Here is a 24,336-nt window from a genome sequence, read left to right on the forward strand (position 1 = left end):
CATAAATTATGAAGTCAATCCAGTCATGATTCAATTTTTAAGTCTTCCTAAAAGATGTTAGGGTTTATGCAGGAGCTACCAACTTCTCTCACTTTGTTGACTTAACTGGTTGGTTCAAATCTAAAATTGTTTTGAATGCAATCCTATAGAAAAATTGCATCTTACAGCACATTAGCTACTTTGCCTCATTGCTTATTTAATTAACCTTAAGGTATATCAAAATGTCAGTCAATAAGATCAACTGTTTTTTCCAGGAATAAGCATGCTTCCACACCAGATGAAAATTAAATTATTAATTAAAAATTAAATTATTACTTATGGGCCTCTGCATATAAGGATTTAGCAGACATTTTACTGTCAAGCATTATGTCTGTCTTCTGTTTATTTGAGTTCATGTCTATTAAAAGGTAATAGACAAATTTACTCTGAAACAAATTTACTAGGAATAAGAAGTAGAAGCATAGGATTATTTCAAATACCAATGTGGGTAAACCTTTTTCTTTTGCCTGCCTTTTAAGTAAGGGAAGTTATCTGTGTTCATAAAATCACTTTTATTTATTGGTTTCCATTTTCATTTCAAGAGTAGGGTGCTGCGAAACGACAAGCAGGAAACTTATTTAGTATTTTGGAGCAACGTTTTGTTTTTATATCTTAGGTTTAGTTTTTTGATGAGGGTTCTATATTTATTCAGGTAGTCAGTTTCACTCCAAGTAGTCTTTATATGAGTTAAACGAACTATGTATGGAACCTTGGATCTTATTCTCAGTGTTCTTTGTTCATATGTTACTTTGTTAAAAGGATGTTAATATGGATAGAACTCTGGATCTTACTCTCAGAACAATACAAAGCATTTTTTAAATTGAGATACCAAAACAGTTAATTTTTGCCTTGCATTGTTTTTAAAGAAAATTCATTATTTCTCATTTTTCTGGGTAATGTGACAAAAAATTAATCTCTGAGTCATCACACCTAATTTTTAATATTTATTTACCTAGCTGTATCAGGTCTTAGTTGCGATGCATGGGTTTTCCCCATGGCATGTGGGATCTTAGTTCCCCAACCAGGGATCAAACCTGCATCCCCTGCATTGGAAGGCAGATTCTTAGCCGCTGGACCACCAGAGAAGTCCCCATACCTGTTTTATATAAAACTTAATCACCCTCCTGGCTCTACCAGCTTAGCTGAGATTGGTGAGCCACCGTTATAATTAACAAAGCCATGCCAAATGCCATGTCAGTCTTTGAAAAAACATGGAACACTCTGGTTTAAGACAAACAATTAATGAAATAACTTTTCCACTTTCCATCATGTTCTTAGTAGCATTAGCTCTAATAATTAAATTGCGGTATATTTGAATGTACAAATCCAGGTTACAGTTGTATTTCCCAGGTACACATTAAAGAAATAACTTTTTTTCCCTTTTTGTGTGTGGATGTATGTGATGCATCCATCTCTTAATTGAAAATGTGAAGATTAAAATTATGAAACATTAGCTCATATTGGCAAAGCTAAAATTGCTTTGCTTCTTGGGCAAGGGAACTCTAGTTATCCACTTTCTAGTTCAAGCTGTAAAAAGTATAAGCTACCTAGAAAGCAAAGGGTGTGATACACAGATGCTTGGCTCAATTCAACAGGGTCTTGTTGACCATGACTTACCTAACTGCTGTGAGAACAGAGGTTGGGGATTGGGGAAGGTGGAAGTAACATTTATTCTGACACAGATGTTAACCCCTGCCTGAGGTGTTGTGATGCTGTATTAGAATGCTAGCAACTGAGGGACTGAGTGAAGAGTGTACAAAACCTCCCAGAATATGTTTTTCCACTTCTTAATAATAAGTATTTCAAAATAAAAAATTTTATGAAGTTTCATTGGAAGATGGCCACTCCCATTTATTTCTGTGTTATCTGTGGCTGCTGTAGCGCTACAGTGGCAGAGTGGGATAGTTTTGACAGTTGCAGCAGAGACCATATGGCCCATAAAGTGAAAAATAACTGTCTGGCCCTTTGCAAGAAAAGTTTGCCAACCTTTGGTCTATGCCAGTAAAAGCTTATTCTGACACTGAGTACCTTTAATTAATCAACCTGTAATTACTGAGTGCCTTTCATGCAGTTAGCCAGGTACGGTGGCACCACTCTGTAATCCACGTAAGATTTTGGCAACATAGGAAACATGGCATTATATGTGGCCATGTCATGTGTGACATCATAAAGCCTTCAGTTTTACCATGCATACCTTTAGAGAATAAGAAGGCACATAATATATGAATTTGATGATTCAAATAGTATGTGAAAAGGGCACTTATAAAAGAGATCTCTTTGGGAGGATGAACAAAGACAGAATTAGAGGGTGGAGTGACATGAGTGGGGGCTGGGAGTATAGGATAGAGGACAAATAGTAAATTGTGAGCATCTGCAATTAGAGGTCATCTAATATAACACACTCATTTTGCATCTGTTTCTTTCACTTTATATTCATACCTGTTTCAGTGCAGTGATAATAAAAACGATAGTAATAGTGAACACTTAATTAGAACCATGCACTAATCACCCTTTTCTTTACATATCAGTTCAGTTTAGTTGCTCAGTCGTGTCCGACTCTTTGCAACCCCAGGACTGCAGTGCACCAGGCTTTCCGGTCCATCACCAACTCCCAGAGCTTGCTCAAGTTTGTGTCCATCGAGTTGGTGATGCCATCCAACCATCTCATCCTCTGGTGTCCCCTTCTCCTCCTGCCTTCAGTCTTTCCCAGCATCAGGGTCTTTTCCAATGAGTCAGTTCTTCGCATCTGGTTGCCAAAGTATTGGAGCTTCAGCTTCAGCATCAGTTCTTCCAATGAATATTCAGGACTGATTTCCTTTAGGATGGACTGGTTGGATCTCCTTGCAGTCCAAGGGACTCTCAAGAGTCTTCTCCAACACCACAGTTCAAAAGCATCAATTCTTTTTTGCTCAGCTTTCTTTATGGTCCAACTCTCACATCCATACATGACTGCTAGAAAATCCATAGGTTTGACTATGTGGACCTTTGTTGGCAAAGTAATATCTCTGCTTTTTAATATGCTATCTAGATTGGTCATTTTTCTTCCAAGGAGCAAGTGTCTTTTAATTTCATGGCTGCAGTCACCATCTGCAGTGATTTTGGAGCCCAAGAAAAGAAAGTCTACCACTTTTTCCATTGTTTGCCCATCTATTTGCCGTGAAGTGATGGGGCCAGATGCCATGATCTTAATTTTTTGATTGTTGAATTTTAAGTAAGCTTTTTCATTCTCCTCTTTCACCTTCATCAAGAGGCTCTTTAGTTCCGCTTCACTTTCTACCATAAGTGTGGTGTCATCTGCATATCTGAGGTTATTGATATTTCTCCCAGCAATCTTGATTCCAGCTTGTGCTTCATTCAGCCCAGCATTTTGCATGATGTACTCTACATATGTTAAACAAACAGGGGAACAATATACAGCCTTGATATATTGCTTTCCCAATTTTGAAGCAATCTGTTGTTCCATGTCCGATTCTAACTGTTGCTTCTTTACCTGCATACACATTTCTCAGAAGGCAGGTAAGATGGTCTGGTATTCCTATATCTTGAAGAATTTTCCACAGTTTGTTGTGATCCACACAGTCAAAGGCTTTAGCATAGTCAGTGAAGCAGAAGTAGGTATTTTTCTGGAATTCCCTTGCTTTTTCTATGATCCAGCGGATGTTGACAAGTTGATCTCTGGTTCCTCTGCCTATTCTAAATCCAGCTTGAACATCTGGAAGTTCCTGGTTCACATACTGTTGAAGTCGAGTTCGGAGAATTTTGAGCATTACTTTGCTAGAGTGTGAGATGGCTGAACTCTTTAAATCCTCACAATCAACCCTATGAGGTAGATAAATATTGTTCTTTTACAGATGACAACACCGAGGGATAGTGAAACTAAGTGACTTAACCAATTTCATACAGCTAATAAGTAGCAGAGTGAGGAGTCAGACTTACGTAATCAGCTTCCAGGGACTGAACTCTTAACTGCTGTGCCTCCCACTCTATCCAAATTATTTGTATGTCTCTCCAAATCTAGATTAGTATATTCAGGGTTTATTCTAGTTTATTCTCTGTATCCAGTCGTTCATACGGTGCTAAGTGAATGAATCAGTTCATGAAACCTGCATTCCAAAAATGATTTGTTCACTAATTATAAGCAGACAATTTAAGTTTTTGTATTATCTTACTTGTGTGATAAAGTACGGAAGACCCTCAGATGACTCAGATACAACCCACTAGACTGCTCAAATATTGACAAGAAAATAAATCAAAGAAATAGCCTTGCATGTGTGAACAGTCTCACTTTATTCTCCTATAATCTGAAATGTTAGGTATAAGGAAATGATAATTAGGACAAAGATAGGGAAGCTTTTCTAAGATTATAAAGTCATCAGAACAAACAAGCAAATAAGCAATAACAATTTATGGGCGTGTTAAACAGTGGTCCTTGTAGGAGACTTGAAAAGTCATCTGGTCCTGCCTCCTCGATGATCTAGAAAATGAAGTGGCGTGTTCAAGTACACATTGCATCTTAGGGGCAGGTAGGTAATTAGGTTTAATGGATATTTTCATCCAAAGCAAGAAACATTTTCAGCTATATTTTAACAGGATTTCTTCCAGAAGGATTACAAATGGAGTGCAGAAGGTTTTGGGGGTTTATACTAAATCATTTCTTGAAAATTCTAATCACTAGAACTTTTACTCTTGTTTTAAAGATAGACGTCTCTGAAACTTTAACCCACTACTGAGTCATTGTGATTTATTACAATTTTCTAAAATCAAATATAAAATTTTGACATTATTACTATGAATTCCTGAAGTTTTGAAATTAAGAAATCTTATCCAAATACTTGTTTTGGGGGATCAGAAAGTCAGTCTAAATAACTGTTCCTATCTTCTGAACATTTTTTCCACCTGGACTCTTCCTATTCTTGGAAAGTATCTTTACCCAGATTATAACCTGTGCAGATTCCATGATCCAGCTTGGTTGGCCATGCTCATGCAGGGATCGTAGTGATAGTGGTGATGACTGGAAGGAGGCCAGCATTTACTAAGCCTCCCCATGTGGCATACTGAATTGAGCACATTACATGGATTTATTTAGTCTTCAGACAACTCCATTAGGTATACATGTTGTCTTTATTTTACAGGTAAGGAAACCAAAGGTGAAGTAACTTTAGCCCAGAATCTCAGAGCTGGCCAAGTAGTGATGGTCAAGATTTAACTAGGACACCAGCTTCTAGTTTCTGGTGGTAGCACATTAGGTTATTTGGACCAACTCTTCTGCTGAAAAATGCTAATTAAAATACTTTTTAAAACCATCTCAAATGCACTGAAGAGCTAAAAAGACAACTGGGGACTCCCGGGATGGTTTTCAGAAGGAAACCTACAACAGAGGGGAAACAGAATGTTAGAGTACCAAAGCTACTTATTCCTGAGGATATTTTCCTGTATTGCTGAGGATATTTGTGTGTGTTGCAACTGTGAATGATAAGGGGGCTCCCTTAAGACAGAGGGTCTCAGAGGAGATCTTCCCCATACTACGCTGGAAGCTTGAAGAGCCCCCTACCCCACCAAGTACAAAAGCAAACAAACAAACCAGAACCAAAGCCGCTCTTCCCCATCCCAGGGAACAAAAGAGCAACAGGAAGAAAAAAGGGGAAAAGTTGTGGCCACAGATTATCTCTGGCACAAATTTGTACCCCGGATGTTGGTATATGTGACCTGAGTTAGAAAAGGAGCTTCATGTTGAGAATACTGTTTGAAGTAGACACATCAACCTGAGGCCTCAGAAAACCTCTGTGAAATTTTTTTTTCATGAACAAAAACTGTAAAGCAAAGAAAACCAGGCCCACAAAGAAACAGAGCAAACCAAAGAACCAGTAGGAAGAAAGGTTGCAGACAGACTTAGTTCACAAATTTTAGAAGTGACATAGTTGATTTAAGAAAGTCCCAAACAAAACTACTAGATGAAAATGAAAAACTCACTATTTGGTAGCATGTTGAAGACGAGAGAGAATTAGCGAACTGGAAGATAGATTGAGGTAGAGCAGTGTGACTGCAGGACCCTGTCTAACCTGAATGTTCTACTACCCACATAGTGATCTTGCCAGCTTAAAAAAAAAAAAAAAAAAAACATTGTTTATGATATTTATGTATATATATATATATATTTTTAACATGCTGTTGTTGTTTTGCAGTCACTCAGTCATGTCCAACTTTTTGCAACCCCATGGACTACAGGACGCCAGGCTTCCCTGTTCTTCACCATCTCCTAGAGCTTGCTCAAATTTGTGTCCATTAAGTCCGTGATGCCATCCAGTCGTCTTCTGTTATTTCCTTCTCTTCCTGCCTTCATTCTTTCCCAACTTCAGGGTCTTTTCTAATGAGTCAGCTTTTGGCATCAGGTGGCCAAAGTATTGGAGCTTCAGCTTCAGCCTCAGTCCTTCCAATGAATATTCAGGATTGATTTCCTTTAAGATTGACTGGTTTGATCTCCTTGCAGTTATTCCATACTGACCTAAAGTTTTGTGCATACTTTGTTAATTTTCTGAGTAGCCTAACCCTGAGCAGAAATTCCTTTATGGGAAGAAGTAAGGGATGGGATGTACCAGGTATCGTCCTCCTTTTGACAAGTAAACCCTAGGGTCTTGTGTTATGAGAGAATGTAAGTCGCTCAGTTGTGTCTCACTCTTTGCAATCCCATGGACTGTATGTAGCATGCCAGGCTCCTCTGTCCATGGAATTCTCCAGGCAAGAATACTGGAGTGGGAGATTCCCTTCTCCAGGGGATCTTCCCAACCCGGGGACTGAATCTAGGTCTCCTGCATTGCAGGCAGATTCTTTACTATCTGAGCCACCAGGGAAGCCTGTCTTTTGTTATAAGTAGAGACAGTTCTGGAATGAGTTAACTAAATCTGGGTCCTAGGTTAATGCCCAGTCACAGCAGTAAGTGGAGGGGTGGAGTGTGCATGCCATCTTGGAGCAGTGCTCTTTTAAGATCCTCTGGCTTTTAAATCAGCACCACTCCTTAGTGTTCTCATTAAGAACAGACCAGAGTTTTCCCTCTACACTTAAACTTCAGTGCAGAAGTGCTTCAGACAAGAGTCATATTTTTCCTTTTATTAAGCTTTCCGTACTGGTGACAAATATCATATCAGAAAGTAACCTAGCTTCTGCTTTTTAACTGAAAAATACTCATCACAGATCTCTCAGTAGTGTGGTACCTGGCTGCTGGCTTTGTTTTGTTTTGTTTTGTTTTGTTTTGGAGAGAAGAGGACAGAGCGGGCCATCTTGGCTTCAAGTGTGAGAACAGATTTGGGTTGTGCAGTCTTAGGCCTTCAAGACATGGCTCCATAAATTCAGAATGTATTGGGACTCATCTTGTACCCACGTTAGTTTCAGCAGCCTGGACACCTTTTTCTAGTCCCTACTACTGTACGAATTGTTGAGGGCAGACCTGTGGAACTGGCTGCCTGCTGTGTGCCAGGCATGGTACTGGATATGAGATAAGAACCCTCCTTGGCTCTTAGACTATCAACTGGATGGTTACAACTCAGTGCAATAAATTAATATGAAAGATATGAAGAGCATTTTAAAGTACAGAGGCAGGGATTCATAATTCAATCTGAGGAGTGGAAGAAGTTTTCACCTAAAAAGTGTGGCCCTTGAACAGGGCCCTAAGAAGGGCCCTTTCTGTGCACCAAGTAGAGATGAGAAAGGCAGATCGTCCCCTCTGTAGGAAACAGAGACAAGTTTAATGACTGGGGCCGAGTTTACTGAAGATTCACCCAGAGAAATAACTTGCTAAAATGAAGGTCTCCCAGAGCCACCTCCAGAGATTCTGATACTGGAAGTTCATTTGTAATAAGCACCTCAGGCAGTTCTGTGATGATGAGCCCAAGGCTGTAGTTTGAGAAATACTGACCAGGTCAAGACTAGTGTGTGGCTCTTCTAACTTATAGTTCGGAGGGGCCGTTTGACACACAGCAAAGAACTTCGGTTTTGCAGTCAGATGTTCCTGGTTTGAATCCTGGCTGTGTGCTTAAATAATACATTTAGTACTTAATCCATAACGCTACACTTTGGCAAGTCATTTAATCTTACTAAACCTCAATTTTTACATCGTAAAATGAGGGCAATATTTGTCAGGTTATATGAAATGTAGAGGATATAGAGTATCTAGCCCAGTGTCTGGGACAAACTAGGTGGTCATTCAGTGGTAGCTATTATCCTTTCCCAGTAGGTACAAATTAAACCTCTCTGTGCCTCATTTGCCTTGTCTGTTAAATGGGGATGATGAATAGTGCCAGTCTAGTATGGATATTTATGAATCTGAAGCAAAATATGCATGAAAAGCACTTAGAACAATGCCTGGCACATGGAAATTCTTCAGTAAATGCATGGAGTAATGACGTTGTCATTGATGATGATGACGATGGCATTACTCCTATAACTGGCTGGCTGATTCCATATGGATGCTTCCTATTATGAATTGATCTCGCTAGAATTGGATAATGAGTTCATTCAGATATGACCGTGGAACTTGAAAAGTGATGGTAGCGGGAATTAGAATATTAAAAAAAAAGTATGAGGGGATTGGAATGACCATGTCTGTTAGCGGCTTGGCAAAATGGTCACATGACTCTCGGCCCTTGGGAAGAATTATTCTTGGTAGGAAAGGTATTTTACAAATTAAATAAATAAAGGAAGGGAAGTAAGACAATCCATCCTGCTACCTCAGGGTAGGGCTTTATGTAATTTTGTGAAAAATGGTCCCAGGAGAAGACAGTAAATATACTGAGATAGCCTGGTAGGTGGGAGTGGGAAGTAGATTAGAAAGTTCAGGTCCCAACTAAGCCAACTCACCTGAGAGTATGTGGCCCACAGCTTCCATACCCCTGGTGTATCCCCTGCTGGTGAGTGGTGAATGCCCATTTCTTCCATCTGCAGTGAACCAGACTCACCCTGACTCCAGTTACTAGTAAGGGTGGCTCATGCAGGCTTTCGAAAGATGATGGCTATGGTGACTTCCAAGAATTCCAGGGATGGTACCAAGAAGAGAGTATGGTACTGGGGGCCAAGAGGTATGGGTCATGATCCTAGCCCTGCCGTTACTAGCTCTGTAACCTTAAGCAGCCGTTCCATCTCAGTGAGACCTCAGTTCCTCTTACTCATTTGCTCCTGTGTTCGTTCAGAAGACTTCTGTGAAGTACCTTATTGAATGCCAAATCCTGCAGGGGTAGAGAAACTAGGCAGCAGCCTCGTCAGTCCTGTTGAACTAGAGAGTGTGCAGCTAATTGTTAGAACAAGTATTTTCTACATATCTTGAATGGAGGACCAAGAGTCCCAAAAGGACATTTCAAACTGTTCCCTGGTTTATATCAAAAAGAAGCCTGATAAATGGGATAAAATTTTGAGCAGTAGGTAAATCTGGGCAAAGGAATTATGGGTTTTCTTTGTACTAGTCTTAATCTTAAAAATTTCCTACAAGTTTAATATTATACAAATAAAAATTTTTAAATAGCAGAATTCCTAGTGATTCAGACCCATTGCTCAAAATGCAAATAATGTGATAATATTATATAATGTCCTGTAATTTGTCACTCGACATCTAAGACCACTGGATTTGGTTTGAGTTCAAGTCTCAGCTCATTTACTAGTTTAGGACTTTGCCTTATATCTCACAAATGTGAGCCTTCATTTTCTTTATCTTAAAGATAACAAAGTTTCCCTCACAGGATCTTTTTGAGGATTTCAATAAGATTATATCTAATATATCTGTATTACCTATACAATTTCTATGGATTATCTATATAATACACATATATATAAAATTATTTTTCTGTTCCTAATGTGCTGTGCAGACGTTGGTGACTCTGCCTTAGCTGAGCTCACTTGAGCATATGTGTTTCCTGGAGTAGCTTACATCAACTCACGAGCTCCCTTCTGTTTTCTTTCAGCCTGAAAGAATTTCAGGGGAGCAGTATGGAATTCATTCTGATGTCTGGAGCTTAGGAATCTCTTTCATGGAGGTATGTTGATTGCAAATAGATGCTCTTATATATATCTGTACCAATATATTCTATTAGGAGAAATGAAGATTTGGAAAAAAAAAAATTAAACTTCCAGTGTGTTATGTGTATATGTAAACAGAGGTTAACTCAGTAGTCTTTATTTTGATACCCTTACATGACTATTCTAAAGTGCTTTTTCTCACAGATCACCTGTATAAAACTTAGCTAGAGTGCTTCTTAAGAATACAGGTTCCCGGACTCCCATCAAAAGACCAGTTAAATGCACATCTCTAAGAATTAGCATTATTAACATGTTCCCAGTGTGATCCTTATGCACATTAAATGTGGAGAACCTAGAAATTCCAGAAAAAGTATGTGTGATAGCAGCCTTGTTGGAAGGCATATATGACTTCTAGAGGTGATTACCTTATTAAAGAGTACAGCCCTACTCATTTGGATGTATAATTTCTATATGTTTGCATAGAAAGAAAAAACCACCTTATTCCAGTGAGAATCATATCACGTGTTGCAGGACAGAGTACAAAATGATTTGAAGGAGGATAGGTATATGTACATAGCACAGTTTTACTGTATTTACTCTTGACAGTGTTTAGAATGCACTTTACTTTAGTCGGCTACATGTACCCCCAGTAGAACTTTGTGCTAGGGCTTCTGTACAGGGATTGATGGTCTGTAAGGAAATGCACAGAGTTTGTATTAGGTGGAGATCTGGCTCAGCATGAATTACAGCAGTACAGCGCCTCGATATCCACCAGTGTTTCAAGTGATGTGTCTTACACGCATTTATTCAGATAAAAGAGAACACTTTAAAAAAGTAAAAAGAACTCCTTAAATAAGATCATGGATAGAGTTGCAGTCACAGTTCCATCACCTATTTTTTTTTTTTTTTTTTTTGGTCAAATGGCTTTGTGTGTGATTTTTGCAATGCATGAATGCAGTTGAATTTCTAAGGAGATACCTTCAGAGTGAATTCACCTGCACTATAGAAAGAAAGCAAAAATATTCAGTGTTTATTGAACCATATTTTTCTGCTTCCTCATGAAAGGGGCTCTAAGAGGAAATACAGTGTATATGCAACAGCTGAGAGATTGGCATTGCTCGTGGACAGATGCTCAGAACTGAGTCTCCCAACAGAATCCTGAAGGGCGTGTCCAGTTAGCCTGTTTCAGGGAAAACTAGTACCTTTGATTTGTGGAGCTCAGCTCTAGCTGTTATATAATTACCCTTTGTATATTTTAAATCATTGTCATTGAGTATATTTGATAAAAGACCAGATATAGTGTGGAACATTTGAGAAGTTGCATGGTATAAAGATAAGAGTCCTAGACTGGGAATGAAAGACCTGGGTTGCAGTTCTAGCTTTGCTCCTGGTTTTCTGGGTGGCCCTGTGCAAGCCCCTGTGCTTAACTTTGGGCCTCAGTTTCTTCTTCTGTTAAATAATGATCTCTAAGCCCCTTTCCAAAGTAACATTTTATGACTCTCAGCAGTCTGCTCTTGCCTTTCTTTAACTTTCTGCAACAACTCTAGAATTGTGTGACTTAAAAACATGCAGAAGCATAGCAATCCTGTCAAACAGGGTAACTAACAGAGTTAAGATTTAGAGCACACCACTCCTTCCTTTCATATTCATTTCTTCATTCCATGTACTGAGCTCCCGCTATGTCTAGACAGGTAGCGGGGATATAGTAATGAAGGACACTCTATCCTTGATTCTTGTGAAGTTGCGTTTGGTGAGGGGGGTGGAGTGCTTGGGACAGGAAACAGCAGGATAACTGAGTATAAAATTTGTCAGGTGGTGGTAAGTCTTACGGGGAAAAATGAAGTGGAGTCCTCCTTTCCGGTAAAACAGCCTTTGAGCTGAGACTTGAATGGTATGAAAAGAGGGGGCCATCAGGCAACAGCAAATAATACGAGAGACCTGGGTTACTTAAGTGGAGTTAGCAAGGAAGAAATGGGAAAAAACACATTCAGAGTGGTAGCTAGGGGCCACATCATATACAACCTTATAAGCCATGGTCAGAATTTTAGATGTTACTCTGAGACTAAATTATCTGAAATATGTTTTCACAGATAGCTGGGTGCTCTATGGAGCACAGAATATAGAGGGACAATCATGGAAACAGGGAGACTAGTTAAGATAGGTAGGTAGACAGATACTTAATAAATAGAACATATTTATGTTGCATATTGAAATATATGTCTGCCAGCATTTTCCTGAGTGCTCAGGATGCAAAGATTAATAAAAAGAGACTCTACTGTATAGGAAGGGAGATTGCCATTGATGTATTTGGGATTTTGTTGATCATGTTCATTTATCCTGGAGGTAAACTAATAAATAGTCTCTAGAAGACTGAAGAAAACAGACTTGTTGAATTTATAAGATTACGGTGTAAGGAACTGTGTGAAAAAGAGCCAGCAGTGAGTGTGAGACACTTGGAGGCCTGAAGGAGTGCCCTGGCCCATGCAATAAAGTGGGGAGTAGAAAAGGACCACTGGTCAGGAGTGAGGGCTGAAAAGCATCCAGTGTTTTACCGCTCCCTGCGTTTTAAAGTAGATGCGGAGGAGCCAGATGTTAGGAGGAGGAAGAGGTGGCCTTAGAGGCTGTAAAGTGCAGTGTGATTAAGATCATCACGAAGAGTTGTTAAGCGCCTCTGTGTGTGGGATACTTAACTAAATGCTTTTGAAAGGAACTGTGTGGTCATAGTCTCTGTATTCTGGGAGCTTATGACCCAGCAGATAGGCGAGGGAGAACAAATGACCAAACACAGGTAATGAATTAAGTTTTTAGAGAGAAGAGTAAGGCCCTGGCATGTGTTTTACGGGTTTCCCTGGTGGCTCAGTGATAAAGAATCCACCTGCCAATGCAGAAGAGGCAGGTTCAGTCCCTGGGTTGGGAAGATCCCCTGGAGAAGGAAATGACCACCCACTCCAGTATTCTTGCCTGGGAAATCCCATGGACAGAGGAACCTGGCAGGCTGCAGTCCATGGGGTCACAAAACAGTTGGGCCATGTCTTAGCGACCAAACAGCAACAATGTGTTTTATACCAGATTCATTTGGGGTACAAAAATATGTGATGTGAAATAGGAGTTGAGGCTTTGAGTCCAGAGATGACAAACTGTGTGTGAGTCAATAAGGAAGGGAACCCCAAGCTTCTTTTTTTTCAAGGAGCAGATGTGATAAGAACATTACCTGAAGGGGTTGGGAAGTCAGCCCAACAAAGGCACTTAAGGACTGACTTCTTTGTTTTCATCATGGTGTGCTAGGAATAGATGTGGTAAGTCCTTTTCAGAATCACTGTAAACAGAGAAAAGTATGAATCTCAATAGCATTTTAAAATTCTGAGTAGAAAATTGTGTCCTAAAACACAGTTAACATCTTCAAAGAGTAATTGCTTCTCTTCTGTTTATCCTCACCTTTAAAAACAAGGTTCCCTTCCTAGACATGCACTGTAGAGAGCAGACACTTTCATTCATTCAGTAATCATTGTTTAAGTACTTACCATGTAGTGAACCTTGAAGAGTGGAGCACACTAAGATGAGGAAGGCCTGCCTGTGATAGAGAAGACAGACACTGAAAGCCCAGAGCAGTGTGACAGTCGTTAGTGAAAATGAAGTACTCTGAGCCACAAAGGTTCAGCCGGGGAGAGCAAGACAGGTTTCTCAAAGGAGCTGACAGTTGAGCTTGGTTGTCTTAAAGGGAGTTGCCCCTTGGAGAAAGAAGGAAGAGATGGAGGAGCCCTTCCCCATCCCCCAGCACACTCTAAGATGGGATCTTTGTAAACCTTTCAGGAGAGAGCAGGTGTCCAAGTATGCAGGGTCTACCTACTTGTGTAGATACCTTCCTCAAAATGTTTTGAGTCAATCAGTTTGTTCCCCTAGAGTGCCAGATGGTAAAGAAACAATGGGGGAGGACTCCCCTGGCGGTGCAGTGGATAAGAATCCATCTGCCAGTGCAGGAGACATGGGTTCGATCCCTGGGTTTGGAAAGATTCCACACACCGCAGAGCAGCTAAGCCCATGTGCCACAGCTCCTGAGCCTCTGCACCCTAGAGCCCGGACGCCACAGCCACGGAGCCCTGTGCTGGGACTCCTGAAGCTTGTGCGCCTGGAGCCTGTGCTTCACAGCAAGAGAAGCCACCACAATGAGAAGCCACGAAGAGTGGCCCCTGCTCACCACAACTAGAGGACGCCCATGCAAAGCAGCAAAGACCCAGCACAGCCAAAAATAAATAAACTAAAATTTTAAAAGCAGCGATGGGGTGAGAATGTGGGAAAATGAGCAAAGGACTTTTCCTGAAATTTCACAAGAATCAAATAGAGACAAGATGGGATCTAGAGTTTTCTTTCCCTTCCACTTCTACCTAGCACCCTCCCACAAATCCGATAAGATCTCCGAGGTTTTTGGTGATTCAGAAGTCAAGAGCCTGCCTTCACTGCTTTAAACTCCTAAAGTACAGGCTCACCCTTGCCTGCCTTTTTCATACTGCCCTTCCCTTGTTAACGTGCCGTCACAGTCCCCATGGGGAGTCATAACAAGGCCTCTCCCCACACTCTTCCACAAAAGATGATGCCACATGCTGCTAAAGTGTGCCATTTAAAAAGTCACAGGTACGTATGTGCCTTAAGCACAAAATCTTTAATATCAGACTGTCTTTTATCCAGCAGCAACACTGCCCCCATCTTCTCTCAGTTCAGTATCCCTCTTTCTGTGAGATAAAATGGGTCTTCTCAGGATTTTGTTAGCTATATATAGTATTTGGAGTTGGCTGAAGTAAGATAAAGGATGGAAGTTATCCTTAAGAAGGGAAAAAAATGAGATTATTCAGCTTGACTAGAGCATGGTGGTTTTACTAAGATTTCAGCCCATTTCTGTGTTTTTTGTTTATGATTTTCAACTCAGACCTTAAAATGTGTTGTAGTTCTCCTCATGTGAGTTATAGAACAAAATAAAGGTCATTGCCATGTAAGGGGTTTATAATGGGGAAAAGAACCCACATGGAATAAACTGCTCTTCTTCCTTGAGGCTTTGTGACAGCAATCAGCGTGAAAATGAAAAAAAGAAAAGAAGTGAGACCACTAACAGGCGCACACAATGTCTAAACTAGGACAAGCTGGGGAGATCGATCCTGCTCTAGAATGTTTGTTTGACTCTCGTAGAGAGATCCCACCGGTTCAGTTGACCAGGTGATTTTTGGGACTGTTCACCCTTCTTGCTGCTCTTTAGAGACTTCAGGGCTACACTTTAAAATGAAAAAGAGTGTGTACACAGTAAGAACTGATGGCCTTCATTCCTGGGGGCAGGGAGTGCCTAAAGCACTTTCGGGCAGTGTTTCTTCCTTTCAGTGCGTCTCTCTTCTCCCACGGAATGAATGGCTTGAGAGTCCCACGGTTCTTTCTCACTAATTAGTTACCCCATTCGTACTCCTTTTTCTTCATTTATTTTAATCAGAGGCTAATTACTTTACAATATTATGATGGTTTTTGCCATACATTGACTTGAATCAGCCATGGGTGTACATGTGTTCCCCATCCTGAACCCCCCGTCCCGCCATTCATACCCTTGTGTCACTCAAATCACAACACAAATCTCTAGGAGGGAAGTAAGCAGTCATATTTGGGAAAGCTGGATTTTTCAGCTGGTCCTAATTGGGTCAAAAAATAAGTCCGCACACGCCCTCCTCTATCCTTGCATTTATAGCGCCCAGGACAATGCACACACATCTAAAAAAGGCACCAGGTCAGTCGTCAGGGTTCTTCCTCTCACTGAGTATGCTATCCAAGTACATGTTCTGGTTTGTGATTCTCTTTGGCCGGCTATTATAAACTTACTAAGGTCGGTGGTGAATAATCTGACAGGCAGACTGAAAGCCCCATCTTTAGCACCTGCATTTTGCTCTTTTCACTTGGGTCCTCCTCGCTCTTTCTGCCTTTGTTCACCTCCTCTTTCCAGCAGTCTCTTGAGTCCAAAGCACAGAACAGTCTGGCTCAATGTGCTTGGTTAATTGGAGTGTCATCTCGTCCTCTGAGACCCCTTTTCAGCATGATCCCTGTTTTACTGATGGTCTGAATGATGTGTTAAATGATGAAAGCAAGGTCCATGGCTTAGAAAAATGTCTCTAGATAGGTGAAGAGCACATTCAGAGAGTCACACGAGGTCATTGTCATCAAAGTAGCACCGTCTTCTGAAGATTTGATGGGTTGTATTGTTCTGACAGAGTTAGAGTTTTTCTTGTGAGCTTCAAAATCACTTTAACCATGTTAAAAATATTCAAGGAGCACTGTGCCATTCACTCTATGTGGAGTATCATTTTCTTCTTCTCCCCAAGATACAGTTTAAATACCCATCCTTTATGACACCAACTCGTCTCTCCAGCTGAAGGTAATTTCTCTTCTGACCTTCTTCTGCATCTTCCTTGGAGCATGTGCATTTTTCACTTTGTATTATATTAATTTATTGCTATGTCATAGATCCTTATGACAGAATTTAAATCCGATTCTCTCGTAATCTCCTGCCCTCTCTAGTAGTTTCACTGCCCTAATGGTTACTCAGGAAATCTTTGGGGCTCAATTTTTCCTTACTTTTGTAACAGTTTTAAAATAGTTTCTGAAAATAAAGATCAGAGTTAAAGTTTGATGAAGCACTCACAAACATTTGCTGAATGGATCACAAGTGTTTTGAGTGTGAAGATGAGTTTTGATGCAGACCTGGATTCAAATTCCACTTCAGCCAGTATAAACTATAGATCCTAGGGTAAATCATTTAATCTCTTGGGGCCTTTAGATGGAAGCTCCATTTCAGAGCTTGTGAAAAGGTCACAATGAGAAAATTAAGCTATTATCCCTTCTCTTTAAGAGGAATTACCTTTTGAAATGTTCACATATGGGTTCAAAAAGCCTACAAATTAGGGTTAAGGGCTTTCCTGGTGGCTCAGATGGTAAAGAATGTGCCTGCAATGTGGGATACCCAGGTTCGATCCCTGGGTTGGGAAGATCCCCTGGAGAAGAGAATGGCTACCCACTCCAGTATTCTTGCCTGGAGAATTCCATAGACAGAGGAGCCTGGCATTGAATCACATGCGTTATCTCACCTCAAACTCCACTGAAAACAGTCATAAAGAAAAATTTTTAAAGCTTTATTAGCATGCAGAAAGGGAAAGGAGACAACAGGCTACCAAATTTTGGGTGTGGGAAAGCAGATGGCCAACAGTAAAGAACTTAAGGGAACCGAGAATGCTGTAGCCTGAAGCCAGCAGTAGAGGAAAAAGAAGCACCTGACTTACTTTAAGCCACTGAGGACGCTCAGGAATTGGTGGCACCAGGTATCTGAAGCTAAGAGTGGAAGTGAGGCCAGGGAAGAGAATTGTTTCAGTCTGTCTGAGAAACAGTTAAGCTGTTGAACGAATAGTTACGCTGTCTGACTCAGCGATTCTTTCCTTAACTCAGTCACCCTCGTAAACCCTAATACACAAGAGGAGTTTGTGTAAGGAGTTTGTTAGGAGAGGAGTAAGTAGAGGAATTTCTCTGAGAATAAAAGAAGTGATACCTGGCACTGTAGGAGGCTGAGTCTCATTCCTGATGCAGAGGCATTAAATGAAAGTTCAGCTTCTAACTGTGGAGACTCCCAGCCGTCCTACCACACCCTGTTTCTGGGACAGTGGCAGCCAAGATTACCTTTCAAGTAGAATATTGGAAGAGACCTTCTCGAGGAAAATGTGACCAAGGGGTCTTAAAGATCCAGGCACTGGGAGTTTCCTATGGATACAGTCCAGCTAAATGGCATTACCTAAGCCTACAGGCTCCATCCATAAAATGCAGTTTCAGTCAGAATTTACTCTTAGCAAAATTTTACTCTTAGCAAAACATTTGAGGAAGGATTTTAAGGTAAGAACAGACCTAAAATAACTAAAAAAGAAAAAAACTTGGAGAACTTAAAAACTGCAGAGGAGAAACATTCAAATGAGTTATATAATATTCTGAGGGATAGGAGAAATTATGGCATCCAGGAAAAAAGAACAGGCTGCAGTAACAAAGGAACTTTCAGATGACAACAACAAATCAGAGAGAATTGAAAATTAGAGAAAAGTAGGCAATCTGACATGAAAAACAGGTTTCAGGAAGAAGGAACAGAAAACAAAGGGGAGGAAATCATCAAATGTTTTGATTTTAATTTTATAATGTGAAAGAAATATTTATATGTCATTTGAGATGGGCTTCTTCTTAATATTCCTACAGGAGGAAAAAAAAGCCCTAACTTTTTAAAAAATGACATATGTCAGTGGTTTCACCCAGAGAAAGTAAATTTTTGTCAGAGAATCATAAATTATTGAATTCCCTGTAGACATCTATAATAGAATTTTCCCAAGGGAAATTTAGCATAAAATGTGCAAATAGTTGATTGTAACTACCTTGTCTTGTGGGATTCTGAAAAGCTGTTAACACATCTAATTTTTAAAATTTTGCCTTTATCCAACTGTTGAATGGATATCCGATGTCTCATTAGATATCAAGAGAATGAACTGTGATTTTCTATGTTTATGAGCAAACACATGAAGTATATTGAGCTATGTGAAGTGAAAATAAAAAGTATTGAAAAAGTGACATGGATCACTCCACCCAGTACCGTTGACAGAAGTTTCTGGAGAAGTGTGGTGAAGAGTGTGTCGTTTTTTTTCTCTGATATATTTTCAGATATTAAGGCTATCATCCTCACTCTTGAACTGTTAAGAGTTCACGTTTTGCATTAACCAGAAATGCTGGCATCACCACTTATAATCAGTGTTATCTTGGCCAAGTCATTTTGTTACTCCAAGTATCAGTCTCTTATCTGTGGAACAAAATAGCATTAGTATTAATAAACATTAATAAATATCATTAATAAAATAATATAACATCAGTGCATTGTTAGTATAATATTAATGTATAATTAATATAACTGATTAATTTACATATATATTAACATAACATTAATAAATTTTATTGAACACTTCTTATGTGCCAAATACTTTACTGGGTGCTGGGGACACATTGATAAATAAAATAGGCATGTTCCCTTTCCTTGTTGAACCTACAATTAATTAGGAGACAGGTGATAAACAATAGTAATAAACATATATATATATTTTAAGAAGTAAGCTTCTTTTTGAAATAACATCTAGGCAGTGAATGTTTTACCAAGTGAAAAAATTATGGAGCATTATCTAGACTCAGCCCCTGCCTGTAAATATACTGAAGAACCTACCTATTCCCAGCTTTTGAAACAAACAAACAAACAGAAATGTCACTTTGTCCAGTCAGTCTGTAGCTGCAGTTTTGTTTGCTTTCCTAGCCCGTGGTCACTGTGAGCCTGGTCTGAGGGGTGACGGATGGCTCTGGATGCCCTCTGAGCAGCTGCTGCCAGCTTCTCTCAACCATGACAGCTTAGCCTTTGGTGTGCTCCACAGATAACCAGTTTTTCCTCCTCTCCCTTTTTATAATCGTTGTCAAGCACCTGTGTGGACATTGACTCTTACTATAATGTGTTGTCTGCTGCCCCGTCTAGTGAAATATCTTACCTGTTGATCGAAGTTTCTGCTGAAAACCACCAGAAAGCAGAAGGGTTAAAGTGGAAGGGTCCTAGGACAAAGGGCGTTTCAGTGGGAGATTGTATGAGAAAGTGGGCAGAAGTGTGGTTCTGGGATTCTTGTCGTGGGCCTCTTTCCCTTCCACTGAAGAATATTGAGGAAGAGAGCATGCAACAGTTTCTGTCACTCATGCCCCTGCCCACATGCCCCTTTCTGCAATTGTCTTAACTTGATTTTTTTCTATTGTCATTTTTTTTGTCTGAAATTTTATGTTAACTTATTGCAAAAAGAAGCTGTTAAAATGACCTTTGGCAGATGATGGATTGACTGGTTCAGTCCTTTGCCGGGTCTGTGAAGGGATCCAGCTGTCCCAGATTACCATGCCTAAATGTGCATTTTCCAAGGTTGTCAGTGATGGTAGTGCATGGGAAACTGGCGGACAGAGTGAAGTGTTTGCTACTGAATGAGGCATTGTTGAGCTTGCTTTGTGCTCAGAGCTATCGTGAACAACCATGAGATTAACAGAACAAGATGGAACAGGTGCTAGCAATCCCAGCTAAGCATTTTGTTATTTTGATGGATTTCAGACTGTTCGTAAGGTTTTTTCAATAGCACATGTCCAAATTGTGTATAAACACAAGCACACACAATTTAGACTTTTAAAACATTTGAATCAAGTCCTGATACAAAAAATAAGAAAATAAAGAGAGGACAAAGCAGTCGTTTAACAACTTGTTTTCCAACGTTTGAAGAATTGTCAGTAGAGGATGGGCAGTCTGCTACTTTATGACTGGCAGGCCAAACTTTCTGAAGCTAACAAAAAAACAAAAAGTCCACGGTTTTCTATTTAGTATAAAGCAGAATTCTCTGGGACTTCCCTGGCAGTCCAGGGGTTAAGACTTCACCTTCCAGTGCAGGGGGTACGATTATCATTCCATATTTTGAACCCCCTCAAGCTGAGATCCCACATACCTTGTAGTCAGAAAACCAAACCGAACAAACAAACAAACAAAACAGGAGCAATATTGTAATACATTCAGTGAAGACTTTAAAAATAGTCCACATCAAAAAAAAAATCTTCAAAAAAAAATTCTAATGAATAAATCCCCACACCCTTGCTATTCAACAGTGCTGCTGTCCCTTTAGAAGTAAAAAATGACCCATCCCTAGAATCATTTAAGTAGTGACTAAAGACTTGTCTCAGGTTTGGGTTTTTTTTTTAAGAAGTATTTTGTAGAAGAGCCAAGTATAAAGTTAGACAGGATGCAGTCATTTATTCATTTAGTCACTTAGCAAATTTTTGTTGATTGCCATTATGTGGCAGGCACCGTGATGGTCACTGGGGACATTGCTGAGAAGGAAAGGGACAAATCCCTGCTTTCACGGAGCCTACATTATAAATATATACTATGCTTGACAGTAGTAAGTTTTTGGACAGAAATAACATCGTACAATAGGGGTAACTGAGTAGTGTAGGGTTACTTTAGAGGTGAGATCTAAAAGATAAGAAGCGGGAGGGGTTCTAGTGACATGTCAACTCTGCAGTTCTCTGAGTGTGATAATTTGAGGAACTGCTGCTGCTACCTTTGAGATACCCAGCAGTAACAATCACTGCTCATGGAGTCCTGCTGCTGCTAAGTCACTTCAGTCATGTCCAACTCTGTGCAACCCTATAGACGGCAGCCCACCAGGCTCCCCCGTCCCTGGGATTCTCCAGGCAAGAACACTGGAGTGGGTTGCCATTTCCTTCTCCAGGGCATGAAAGGAAAAGGGAAAGTGAAGTCGCTCAGTCATGTCTGACTCTTAGCGACCCCACAGACTGCAGCCTACCAGGCTCCTCCTTCCATGGGATTTTCCAGGGAAGAGTACTAGAGTGGGTTGCCATTGCCTTCTCCATCACAGAGTCCTATCAATACTCAAATCCGGTGACCCGGAATTGACTTAAAAATCCTCTCAAAGATCCTCCAGTCTGCTTTACATGCTTTGATTCTGACCTGAATAATAACGTTTTTAGCATTTATTTAGACACCTTTTACACACCTTATCCTTGTATTTAGAGACCAAAATGTCTTTTAACTATTTAGAAGAGAGACTTTAGAACTTGTTAAGTCAGATCCCTCCTCCTATCAGTGAGGAAGCTCAGATCCTCGCTGGATCCCAGGGAGAGACTGCGCCTGCAGGTACAGCAAAAGCTAGGACTGTGCAGAAGAAGCCCTGCAGCTGGGACCTCTGATGTGAAGGGAAGTGCACTTTCCTCTATTGCTCACTGCTGACATCTTCTTGCTCAGTGTCATTCTGGAAGGATATCAACACTTTATGTGTAGGTAACACTTAACAAAGCCATTTGATATTCATTATCTCATTTAAGCTTCTTCCCACTGTGGTGGGAAGTGACCAAAAAATCAGCAATTTAAGGTATCGAAGATCATTCCACCAACTTTGATCTGTAAGCATCAAAGTTCCTACATGGCAAATAAGAAAACTGAGATCTAGAGAAGTTAAAGGACTTTTCCAGAAAGGCTAGATGATTTAACCAGGCAGCAGCAGTTAAATATCCTGACTCTGGGTGAAAGCCTGCTTCTTCCACTAAGCTGTAGAAAAGAAGTAGGTCAGTAGTTTTGAAGAAAGGAGTGAGAAATGGTAGATGTAAATGAGCAGGAAATTAGATAAAGGGAAAAACTGGTTTATTGTGACTCAACTCATCACTGCTTTTCACAGGATTGCTACCTACACTATCCCTATAGTTGGTTCAGCTCTATTGTATTTTGAAATGTATTAATACAATTGCTGTTGTTTTTTCAGAAACCAAGGCCTAGTTTATTTTTCTTAAAGAAACACAACAATTAACCTAATCTCCAGTATGTCTGCTGAAATAAAGTAGAAGTGGGTAGGTAAAAGTTCCATCTAATCAGTAAACATTTATGTAGTACTGCCCTGTGTTAGCAGTAGGGATCGAAAAACTTTGTTCTTAGGAGTTCCTTGACTCAGAGGGGAAAAGATCAGTAAAAGTGCAATGGCAAAACTCATAGGGAATTTCCTGGTGGCTCAGTGGTGGAGAATCTGCCTGCCAGTGTAGGAGACATGGGTTCAGTCCCTGAAGTGGGAGAATCCCATGTGCAACAGAGCAATTAGGCCTGTGAGCCACAACTATTTAGCCTGTGCTCCAGAGTTTGTGAGCCTCAACTATGGAAGGCCAAGGACCCTGGAGCCCATGCTGCGCAACAAGACAAGCCACCGCAACTAGAGAGTAGCTCCGCTTGCCTCAACTACAGAAAAGCGTGCGCAGCAACAAAGGCCTAGCACAGCCGAAGATGGACAAATAAATAAAATTCTTTGTAAAAAGCAAAGTGCGCAGGACTGGGCAAATGAGCAGGAGAGCTGACATCAATGTCAAGGATAGCATTTCAGTTATCTATTACTCTGAATAAACTACCCAACATTAATAGCTTAAAATAGCAGTCATTAATTTTGTCTCAGGATTCTGTGAGTCAGGAGTCCTAGTAGGGCTCAGCATTCCATGTAGCATCCTCTCATGAGGGTGCAGTCCAGGGGTGCATGGGGATGACCCAGAAAGATGTTATGGGGAGGGAGGTGGGAGGGGGGTTCATGTTTGGGAATGCATGTAAGAATTAAAGATTTTAAAATTTAAAAAAATAAAAAAAAAAGATGAAAAAAAATAAAATAAAATAAAATAAAATTAAAAAAAAAAAAGAAAAGAGTAAGAGTGCCTTGCCAGTTAAAACATGGTTGTTTTTACCATTAATACTACAATACTTTAATAAACCTAGTATACAAATTTCTCACTATTAGAGGAAGCCCCAGTTAAAACTATCAACCACTAATACTGAGAAGTTTGTATACTATGTTTATTAAAGTATTGTAGTGTTAATGGTAGAAACATCCATGTACCACCAAGCTGACTAAACTCTAGGAGACATCACCATCAGGGGGCTTATCATAATCAGCAAATGCTCATGGTTAGCCTAATGGAAAATACTATCTCTGGTGTCACGGAGGATATATGAAAGTTTATAACTTAGAGTTTGCCCTTAAACAAGTGAAACTTATAAGGCATTAGGTATATAAGAAGATGTTATCAGGTGGGATGTGATACACTGTCCAGTGAATAGTATGGACAGAGAGGGTATGGATTTTGTCCTCCAAATTGTTTTCTGGAACTGACTCCCAGCGGAAGAGGGGGAATAATTTGAAACAAGTCCTGAAAGGGTAGGTAGCTTGGAGTCATCTACTCATCTGTTGCCCTATCTCAGATTCCACACAGGAAAACCACCCTCACTATTGCATTTTGAATTGTTCAAAATTTTGAAGAACATCTGTTTTTCTGTTAGAAAAGTAAAATGTTTGCTTTCATCCATCATGACTGAACTTTATCTCTCTTTAATTCAGAGTCTCTCACTGAATTTCTTCTCAGTGCACAGAACACCATCAAAAAAGACCTTTGCAGTTGATTTTAAGAGACTTTTAGAGATTCAGTTATATACTCAGATATCTTAATTAGCATCACTCTGAGTGAAGCTACTGATGGAAATCAACTTGAAACAATTAGAATGTCTTCAAAGCTTTAAAGTAGGTCTTTTTAAATGGAGGGTTGGGGGAGTGCCTTTTATTTTAAATCAATTTGCTGGCTCGTATTTACTATGGCCTAGTTGAAGTTATATATTGCATTTAAACCACCGTGTTCAACTAAAAAATTAGT

The 24,336-nt window shown here is 40.0% G+C and overlaps 1 protein-coding gene across 15 annotated transcripts in view; it reads left to right on the forward strand.

Moving 5' to 3' along the window:
* Nucleotides 1-24,336, forward strand: part of MAP2K5 (mitogen-activated protein kinase kinase 5) — a 263,833-nt gene that overhangs the window by 143,515 nt on the left and 95,982 nt on the right. For all 15 annotated transcript variants that reach the window (XM_042252082.2, XM_027971523.2, XM_042252077.1 and 12 more), the window contains one exon: nucleotides 9,984-10,055. In XM_042252082.2, coding sequence (XP_042108016.1) covers nucleotides 9,984-10,055 — 72 coding nt within the window. The remainder of the gene's footprint in view (nucleotides 1-9,983; nucleotides 10,056-24,336) is intronic.

This window comes from Ovis aries, chromosome 7 (assembly GCF_016772045.2).
Source record: "Ovis aries strain OAR_USU_Benz2616 breed Rambouillet chromosome 7, ARS-UI_Ramb_v3.0, whole genome shotgun sequence".
NCBI classification, from domain to species: domain Eukaryota; kingdom Metazoa; phylum Chordata; class Mammalia; order Artiodactyla; family Bovidae; genus Ovis; species Ovis aries.